The 10,655-nt window shown below is 32.9% G+C and overlaps 1 protein-coding gene and 1 long non-coding RNA gene across 2 annotated transcripts; both read left to right on the plus strand.

Moving 5' to 3' along the window:
- Positions 1–1,936: 1,936 nt before the first annotated feature.
- On the plus strand, positions 1,937–5,047 carry LOC107817700 (uncharacterized). The gene is made up of 3 exons (XM_016643579.2): positions 1,937–2,095; positions 2,235–2,360; positions 4,718–5,047. Exons 1-3 carry the CDS (start codon positions 2,032–2,034, stop codon positions 4,876–4,878), a joined length of 351 nt encoding a protein of 116 aa, XP_016499065.1. The 5' UTR covers positions 1,937–2,031; the 3' UTR covers positions 4,879–5,047.
- A 2,721-nt stretch (positions 5,048–7,768) lies between these two features.
- On the plus strand, positions 7,769–10,329 carry LOC142171578 (uncharacterized). Its single transcript, XR_012701300.1, has 2 exons — positions 7,769–8,067; positions 10,145–10,329. It is a non-coding gene; the product is annotated as an uncharacterized LOC142171578 (long non-coding RNA).
- The last annotated feature ends 326 nt before the right edge of the window (positions 10,330–10,655 follow it).

The raw sequence follows: 10,655 nt of genomic DNA on the forward strand, positions 1-10,655 counted from the left end.
TCCGAACCGCTTGAAAACTAAAACCGACGATACTCGTAGGTCATAATAAACCATATGAAGGTACTCAAGCCTTCAAACCACCTAATGAAGCGCAACTACTCAAAATCACCACTCGAGTCATTACATTTTTGAGTTGGTCACACTATTTGTTTTTGTACTTGTTGAATTGATGAAACTATATAGGTTATAGCAAGTTTTACTTATATTTGTTGCCTCATTTACCTCGCCGAGGTTAGTTATGATACTTGCTGAGTACATTGGGTCGGTTGTACTCATGCTACACTCTACACTTAATTGTGCAAATCCAGGTGCCAGACCCAGTCATTAGTAGCCAAGGCTAGCAATAGAGTTGATTGATGAGAGACAAGGTAGAACTGCATTCTTGACCGCAGTCTTGGCGTCTCTTTTCTTAATTACTGTTGTCTTTATTTCAGACAGTATTGTACTTGGTCATTTCAGACTTGTATTTCTATATTAGAGCTTATGACTCTGTATTTACCAGTTTCTAGGGGTTATATCATGTATTAGCGGTATTTTGCTATATTGAGATTTTAGACAAATGTTATTTTTGTAAATTCTGTTATTTTGGTTATTTATTGTTATGTCCGGCTTGTCTAGCAAATGTGTTAGGCGTCATCACGACTGGTTGAGATTTTAGGTTGTGACACATATCTTTTCTAAATGTTATCACCGTAATGTATACATGTCTTTTATTCATATCTTCTCTATATGTTGCTTTACATGATGAAATAATTCACGGTACATATCTTCTCTATATATTAATCCGTGTAAATTGACTTGTTTATCCATGCATATCTTTTCTATATGCAACTGTTGACTGGTTATTTGATATCAAATACATATCTTCACTATACGTTGAACTGTTAGTTTGTTTACAATGCTTGTGCATGTCTTGTCTATATATATCGATGGCCTTACTTGTACTTCATGCTTAGCTTTCGTTATTGTTCTTGTGCACATGTACATTCATGAACATTTCAGGTTTCATAAAATTAGTACCTTTTGACTTAAAGTCTCGTCACTACTTCACTGAGGTTAGTCAAGAGATTTACTAAGTACATGGAGTTAGTTATACTCATACTATTCTTTTGCACCTTGCGTGCAGATTGCAGAATTGAGCTGCTGTGATGATGAAGGTCAGCATTGAAGAGGTACCAACGTTCTAGATACAAGTTGTCACTTGTTCATGGTCGTTTAGGTTTTATATTCTGTTTATGTAAATTTTAAATAGATGATGTAATCTCTGTTCATATTAGAGTTGCACTCGTAATCTTGTTCTTAGTCGCTCATGACTTGTACTACCGGTCCTTGGGATAATTCTATGAATTTTCTCAATATTATTTACTATTTATTGATAATCTTTCATTCGAGTTGTGTTATTTGCTGTTTGGCTTACCTAGCATGTCACAATTAGGTGTCATCACGATTAGATGAGATTTTGGTTCGTCACAGATATGTTGTTCTTTTCATTGTAACATTTGTTCTTACTGTCTAGACTTTTAGTGTATATTAAAAATATTTATTTTTAAGTACTGCTTTGCATTAGTAAGAGGATCTTTTAGGTATAATGCTCTTTCTTACTTTCAATAACTATCGTCTTGTATTAATAAAATTTTCTTGCAAATTTTAAAAGCAATGACATATATATTAATGGAGAAATTATACACATTATAATGATATAATAAATTTAAAAAAGCAACAAGTAAAAAGTTGTAGACGAGATAAGATGCCTATTATTTATATTTGGTACAAGAATGTCATTTTTCATGAAAAGTTTTCAAAACCAATAATTTGTATTTGTTAGTTGAAATGTCACTTTTATCTTGGTCAATCAAAACCAATAATTTGTATTTAATAATACTAATGTCATTTTTAGCCGACTCAATTAACTACTCCCTCTTTTACAACAAGGAAGGAAAAGCTTGTTACTCTCCCTATAAATTTATCACGAAGGCAATACAATTGTTGCAACTTCTTTTTCATAATCGTAGTTTTTCTTCATTGATCATAATGGGTGGAAAGAGTTCTCCAACGATGTTTTGTTTGGTTCTAGCCTTCTTACTTTATGCATCTGGTTAGTATAATTTTATTATATATAAATGTTCGGATTTTACTCTCACTACTTTCTCCCCCCTACTTCAACCTCGACTATCAAAAGAGATTATTTTTAGATATCAAAATAATTAACACAAACTTTATTACAAATATGGCAGCTCTACAACTTATGGCAAATGAGGAGGTCAAGTCAACTGAGTTGAATGTTTTACAACTTCCGGTATCAAAAGACCTTGACGCCGAAAAAGTTGATGAATTTGTTCAAGTGGTTGCGACTCGTTATGGTATGCCTGTTGGTCAACTTATTTTTTCCCGTACTATATTACATTAATTACATTCTTTTAAGTATACATTTCTCATTTATAGGACACAACAAGCAAATTGTTCTTTAATCAATTAGACATCAATATAATAGCTAACATAATACTAATTAGGTGGTCATTCGGTACTTCGGTTCGGTATTTAAGAATTTCGATTCGGTATTCGGTTTATCAATTATGTATACCAAATACCGTACCAAAATATTTCGGTACGGTTCAGTATTTTTTATTTTAGTTCGGTACGGTTTCGGTTTAAATCAAATCTAGAGTGTCTCCCCCACTCCTTAACTAATTTAATCCATGTTGTTTGAGATTCCACCAAAGATCAATCTGATATAGAATCAAAAATTTTGTTTGTTTCTTAATTAAAAAAAATGGTACATAAATTGGTGTATATGTAGAAAAAAACCTTTGGATGACTTGACATCCCAAACAAAAGGTCAAAATGCTTCACCTGAGGCACAAAAAGTGTGATCTTGGTAGAATTGCATATTAGGTTTTTAGACAAGAGTATTTCCACGAAGGCATCGACTGTGGGGACATACGACGTAATACGTAGCACAACCTGAACTCAGCAAGTTCTTATCAAGGCTAAATGGGTTGAGATTGTTTTAACATGCTCAAGGTTAAATGGGGCTAGTAATCCGTAATAGTACAGTTCAATCAGCTTGATAACGAAAACACTATAATTTGCGATTCTTTTTATACAAAAACTGAAATAAAGTAAGAATCTTTTGCAAAGGTCATGATATATAAAACATGTTTATAGAATATTATTGAAAGTTTAGGAATTTCAGAACAAGAGTAGTTTCTATGCATCTATTTTGTAAATAAAGCTATGTTCTCTCTACATATTTTATATTCTTAATGTTTAATTAATTTCAATATTTTAAAATTCAAAGAGTAGAGATGCTATATTTAAGAATATTATGTTGTTACATCCGAATTATTCTTATTCAGTCACAAATTATTTACATTAACACCAGTACACTATGTATACCAAATATCCTATTGCATGATAGTCAAGAATATAATTATTTAACACCTTAGTATTGAATAAGAGATCAGTACACAATTTACTCTCTATTTCTATAATTTTAGAATAGAACGGGGGAAAGGTTGTACAAAGAAGGTAAAATCAAGTTTTGCTATAAGACTAGGCATCACTTTGAGACATTTCACAGAGAAAAAATTACCATTTTGGATATACCATTGCAGATTTCATTTTAGTAAGATAGGCAACTGTTTTAAGAAATCATTCGGATTTTATCTAAATGGACCGTTAATAAACTAAAACTGATTGAAAATATCAGGGCTCCCCATGGATTAACCCAACCCATATTGGGTGATAAACAAGTCACCTGACAACAGTAAAAGTTGTGATCTACAACGTTTCCAACTATGCAGCAACAAAAATAAACTAAACTATTTTGGTATTTCGGTACTATACCGAAATACCGAAATATCAAAAACCCGATACCGTATACCATACCAAATTAACGAAATACCGAAATTTCTGTACCGAAATAAACCGAAATATCGAAAAGACTGAAACCGAAATACCAAATTAATTCGATTCGGTTCGGAATTCGGTTTTTCGGATTTTATACCCACCCCTAATTCTAATAGCATGATCATGAAAAATCTGCTTTCTACATTCAAAAGATTAATACATATGTTGATCGATCATATAAAGTTATTATGGTATGTGACTCTATTTTTAGTTCTAATTGATCAGTTTTTAGTCCAAGCATCAATTTGTGGTAATTATTTAAGGTGTCAAAAAACATAAATATCATTTAATGATACGGGCGTATAGAAATTGATAATTGGCACAAATGTATCCGTATATATGAAGTATATTAGGACAAACTTTCAGTTTTAAGCCCTCAAAGTTTAGTGTGTGCAAAGAATTTAAACTTTTCGCTTCTTAAGTTAGTATCGTGTTCTATTTTTAAATGAAGTTTTCTAAATGTATTATACGATGTGTATCTTGAATAAGTCAAGGTAAAAGGAATCTATAATTTTAAATCATAGTATTGATCATTTTTGTCTGACAACAGCTATTGTCTTAATACAAAGTTTTTTCAAGAAAACTGAAAATATATATGTGTTTGTGTGGTGCTCATAAAGTAAATTTATCTCCTAAAAAGAAAAAGCTTTAGCAGCTTTTCAAACTATATTTCGTAAAGTTCCAATAATTAACTACAATAGAATTCACACAAATATAAGTGAGTTAGACATTAATCTTCATTTTTTTTCAAATTAGTGATGGCTTTGATAAATGTATGAGTATTATGAGACTTGTTTTTTGTATGCAGGACCCTTCTATTTTAGTCGTCCTAGAAAACTTGGATTTTGCATATACACTAGGTGTTGTAAGACTGACAGCGACTGTATTGGTGCAACTTGTGGCCCCAAGTGTTACCCTGGTGCCTTTGAGTGTTCCGTTTTCAGCCCCCATGGCAGCTGTGGTCCATAATTATTAAAATAATATTTTTATTGAGGTTCGTACAAAATACTAAAATAAGATTTGTACTGAAGTTGAGGTCGTAAACAATCATTATGATTATGTAGATATATCAACTTCTAGAACCTATGATGTGGTAATGTATTTTTAAATATTTCTCCTAATTTTGAGTTGTTTTTTATTGGATTGTTGTATATTCCGTTGGGTGTGTTTGAGATTTATATAAAATCGTCACGACCAAAAATCTCAATCTGTCGTGATGGCGCTTAACACACTTGCTAGACAAAACAACCGCATAGCAGTTAGACGTTTGAATAAACATTGTTTAATAAACTAAACAATGGAAATGTCATAAATATCTGCTACAAATAACATAAATACTACTACAACCACCCCAAAATACGGTGTCAACGAGTACAAGAGCACTACTGAGTATCAAAACATAAACAAGCTCCCTAGTACAACTGTCTGATTAATAGAACAGTACTGAAGAAAATAAGGAAAAGAGAGTCGAGATCCGCGGACGTCATAGCTGCTACCTTGAAATCTCCAAACAGGTACTAGCATAGATCTAGCAATCACCACGTCCAGATGTACCTGGATCTGCACACGAATCGCAGAGTGTAGTATGAGTACAACCAACCATGTACTCAATAAGTAACAGAGCTAACCTTGGGCTGAAAGCAGTGACAAGCGCAGAAGAAGACAGTCAGAGTCTAATATAAAGATAACACATGTATAATGATGTGAAACGACCCGATTTGTCGTTTTGTGTAATTGCGCCCCATTACCCATTTTTATTGCTTCACACATGTGTATTTATGCTTTTATGACTTGCGGGGCTGATTAGTTTCGTTCTGGAAAGCTTTCGAGTTGAATTGGACCCTTGATTCTTGACTTAGAAGTTTAAATTTGAAATTATTGACCAAACATTGAATTTTGTGAAAACGACCCAGGAACTGTGTTTTTATGACTCTGATAGTTTCGTATCGTGGTTTCGGACTCTGGCGTATGTCCGGAATTGATTTTGGCAGTCCGTATGTTGATTTGTGTTGACTTGCCGAAATTTGGCAATTTAAAGTTGAAAAGTTTGACCGTAGGTTGACTTTTAGCTATCGAGCTCGTAATTTGATTTTGGGATTTAAAATAGGTACGTTATGGCATTTAGAATTTGTCTGCAAAATTTGGTGTTGTTTGGAGCTGATTTGATAGGTTTCAGACGCTTAGTTCTAATTCTAGAAGTTCTTGAAAATTTCTTGGAAAATCATGCGTTTTAGTGTTCGATTCATAGTTTTAGATGCTATTTTTGTGTTTTGATCGCGCGAGCGAGTTCGTATGATATTGTTAGACTTGTGTGTATGTTTAGTTTGGAGCCCCAATGGCTCAGATAAGTTTCGGACATGTTCCAGAAATATTTTGGACTGAATATTTGCAGAAACTGATGTATGTTGCTCTGGTGTCGCAAATGCGAACACCAGGCTCGCATTTGCGAAGGCGATAGGTGATGGGCAGTTGTTGCAAATGCGATCTCACCTTCGCATTTGCGAAGCTAGCAGAATTTGGTCATGTTCGCAGTTGCGAACAATTTGCCCGCCTTTGCGATGTTCCCCAGTTCGCAATTGCGAAGGCTTTATTGCAATTGCAATGCATGTTGAGCCTGTCAGTGTTCGCAAATGCGAGCCCTAGTCCACAATTGTGAGGGTTCGCAAATGCAAACCATGTGTCGCAAATGTGACATTTGCAGCTGGTTAAAGAGTTGGCAGACGGGATTTTTGAACTCATTCTCATATTTTTTAACCCTAAACTTAGTAGGAGGCGATTTGGAGAAGGGATTTTCACCTACAAACCTTGAGCAAGTGATTCTAATCTATTTCTAATCATATTCCATCAACATATCTTAGATTTTAACATCAAAACCATTTGAATCAAAGTAGAAATTGGCGAAACTTTGCTTAGTTTTTGAAAAATAAGAAATTGAGTTTTGAGAGTCGATTTGGACTCGCATTTTGAAACTAATCACATATATGAAATCGTGAGGTTATGGATGGACGGAATCTACCATTGGACCCGGGGTTTGACCGGGCGAACCCCGGTTTGACGTTTGTTGTCTTTTTGAAAAAAGTGTAAAGATCTTAACTTTATCTATTGCAATTGAATTCTCTAGTATTGTTTGATGATATTAAGTCGATATCGGCTAATCCATATTTGTCACGACCCCAGTTTCCCCCCGTATGATGTCGTGATGACACCTAGTCTCTAAGACTAGGTAAGCCTAACACATGGTGATTGAATAACATAATTGAACTATTTAATCATTTATCATAAATCATTAAATGATATACATAGCCGCAAATGTCCAGTAACTATACATTTCCCAAAACCGTTAGTACGAAGTCATAGGCACTACTAAAACACACTAGGTATCATCACGATTAGATGAGATTTTGGTTCGTGAGAGGTATGTTGGCCTTTTCATTGTAACATTTGTTCTTACTTTCTAGACTTTTAGTGTATATTAAAAATATTTATTTTTAAGTACTGCTTTGCATTAGTAAGAGGATCTTTTAGGTATAATGCTCTTTCTTACTTTCAATAACTATCGTCTTGTATTAATAAAATCTTCTTGCAAATTTTAAAAGCAATGACATATATATTAAAGGAGAAATTATATATTATAATGATATAATAAATTTAAAAAAGCAACATGTAAAAAGTTGTTGACGAGATAAGATGCCTATTATTTATATTTGGTACAAGAATGTCATTTTTGAAAAACCAATAATTTGTATATGTTAGTTGAAATGTCACTTTTATCTTGCTCAATCAAAATCAATAATTTGTATTTAATAATACTAATGTCATTTTTAGCCGACTCAATTAACTACTCCCTCTTTTACAACAAGGAAAGAAAAGCTTGTTACTCTCCCTATAAATTTATCACGAAGGCAATACAATTGTTGCAACTTCTTTTTCATAATCGTAGTTTTTCTTCATTGATCATAATGGGTGGAAAGAGTTCTCCAACGATGTTTTGTTTGGTTCTAGCCTTCTTACTTTATGCATCTGGTTAGTATGTTTTACAACTTATGGCAAATGAGGAGGTCAAGTCAACTGAGTTGAATGTTTTACAACTTCCGGTATCAAAAGACCTTGACGCCGAAAAAGTTGATGAATTTATTCAACTGGTTGCGACTCGTTATGGTATGCCTGTTGGTCAACTTATTTTTTCCCGTACTATATTACATTAATTACATTCTTTTAAGTATACATTTCTCGTTTATAGGACACAACAAGCAAATTGTTCTTTAATCAATTAGACATTAATATAATAGCTGCCATAATACTAATTAGGTGATCTTCGGTACTTCGGTTCGGTATTTAAGAATTTCGATATTCGATTTATCAATTATGTATACCAAATACCGTACCAAAATATTTCGGTACGATTCGATATTTCTTATTTTGGTTCGGTACGGTTTCGGTTAAACCAAATCTTGAGTGTCTCCCCCACTCCTTAACTAATTGAATCCATGTTTTTAGACAAGAGTATTTCGACGAAGGCACCGACTGTGGGGAAATACGACGTAATACGTAGCACAACCTGAACTCAGCAGGTTCTTATCAAGGCTAAATGGGTTGAGATTGTTTTAAAATGCACAAGGTTAAATGAGGCTGGTAATCCGTAATACTACAGTTCAATCAGCTTGATAACAAAAACACTTTAATTTGCGATTCTTTTTATACAAAAACTGAAATAAAGTAAGAATCTTTTGCAAAGGTCATGATATATAAAACATGTTTATAGAATATTATTGAAAGTTTAGGAAATTCAGAACAAGAGTAGTTTCTATGCATCTATTTTGTAAATAAAGCTATGTTCTCTCTACATATTTTATATTCTTAATGTTTAATTAAATTTCAATATTTTAAAATTCAAAGAGTAGAGATGCTATATTTAAGAATATTATGTTGTTACATCCGAATTATGCTTATTCAGTCACAAATTATTTACATTAACACCAGTACACCATGTATACCAAATATCCTATTGCATGATAGTCAAGAATATAATTATTTAACACCTTAGTATTGAATAAGACATCAGTACACAACTTACTCTCTATTTCTATATTTTTAGAATAGAACGGGGAAAAAGGTTGTACAAAGAAGGTAAAATCAAGTTTTGCTATAAGACTAGGCATCACTTTGCTATAAAATCATTAATGGCATATCCAAAGAAGGTAAAACTGATTGAAAATATCAGGGCTCCCCATGGATTAACCCAACCCATATTGGGTGATAAACAAGTCACCTGACAACAGTAAAAGTTGTGATCTACAACGTTTCCAACTATGCAGCAACAAAAATAAAGTTGGGCTTGGAATAAACTATTTTAGTATTTCGGTATGTCGAAATACCGAAATATTAAAAACTCGATACCGTATACCATACCGAATTAACGAAATACCGAAATTTCAGTACCGAAATAATCCGAAATATCGAAAAGATTGAAACCGAAATACCAAATTAATTCGATTCGGTTCGGAATTCGATTTTTCGGATTTTATGCCCACCCCTAATACTAATAGCATGATCATGAAAGATCTACTTTCTACATTCAAAAGATTAATACATATGTTGATCGATCATATAAAGTTATTATGGTATGTGACTCTATTTTAAGTTCTAATTGATCAGTTTTTAGTCCAAGCATCAATTTGTGGTAATTATTTAAGGTGTCAAAAAACATAAATATCATTTAATGATAGGGCGTATAGAAATTGATAATTGGCACAAATGTATCCGTATATATGAAGTATATTAGGACAAACTTTCAGTTTTAAGCCCTCAAAGTTTAGTGTGTGCAAAGAATTTAAACTTTTCGCTTCTTAAGTTAGTATCATGTTCTATTTTTAAATGAAGTTTTCTAAATGTATTATACGATGTGTATCTTGAATAAGTCAAGGTAAAAGGAATCTATAATTTTAAATCATAGTATTGATCATTTTTGTCTGACAACAGCTATTGTCTTAATACAAAGTTTTTTCAAGAAAATTGAAAATATATGTGTTTGTGTGGTGCTCATAAAGTAAATCTATCTCCTAAAAAGAAAAAGCTTTAGCAGCTTTTCAAACTATATTTCGTAAAGTTCCAATAATTAACTACAATAGAATTCACACAAATATAAGTGAGTTAGACATTAATCTTCATTTTTTTTCAAATTAGTGATAGCTTTGATAAATGTATGAGTATTATGAGACTTGTTTTTTGTATGCAGGACCCTTCTATTTTAGTCGTCCTAGAAAACTTGGATTTTGCATATACACTAGGTGTTGTAAGACTGACAGCGACTGTATTGGTGCAACTTGTGGCCCCAAGTGTTACCCTGGTGCCTTTGAGTGTTCCGTTTTCAGCCCCCATGGATTATTAAAATATTTTTTTATTGAGGTTCAGGTTAAATTGGACCCTTTGACTTAGAAGTTTAAATTCAAAATTATTGACCAAACTTTGACTTTTGTGAAAACGACCCAGGAACTGTATTTTTATGGCTCCGATAGTTTCGTATCGTGATTTCGGACTTAGGCGTACGCCCGAAATTGATTTTGGAAGTCCTTAGGTTGATTTGTGTTGACTTGCCGAAATTTGGCAATTTCAAGTTGAAAAGTTTGACCGTAGGTTGACTTTTAGCTATCGAGCTCAGAATTTGATTTTGGGATTTGGAATAGGTACGTTATGGCATTTAGAACTTGTCTGCACAATTTGGTGTTGTTTGGAGCTGATTTGATAGG

The sequence above is a fragment of the Nicotiana tabacum genome, chromosome 17 (assembly GCF_000715075.1).
Source record: "Nicotiana tabacum cultivar K326 chromosome 17, ASM71507v2, whole genome shotgun sequence".
Taxonomy (NCBI): Eukaryota; Viridiplantae; Streptophyta; class Magnoliopsida; order Solanales; family Solanaceae; genus Nicotiana; species Nicotiana tabacum.

Excerpts from the sequence above, each read along its gene's own strand:
- LOC107817700 (XM_016643579.2), top strand. The coding sequence starts at position 2,032 with ATGGGTGGAAAGAGTTCTCCAACGATGTTTTGTTTGGTTCTAGCCTTC. Across the intron at positions 2,096-2,234 it reads CTTCTTACTTTATGCATCTG|CTCTACAACTTATGGCAAAT; the intron begins GTTAGTATAATT and ends CAAATATGGCAG. Across the intron at positions 2,361-4,717 it reads AGTGGTTGCGACTCGTTATG|GACCCTTCTATTTTAGTCGT; the intron begins GTATGCCTGTTG and ends TTTTGTATGCAG.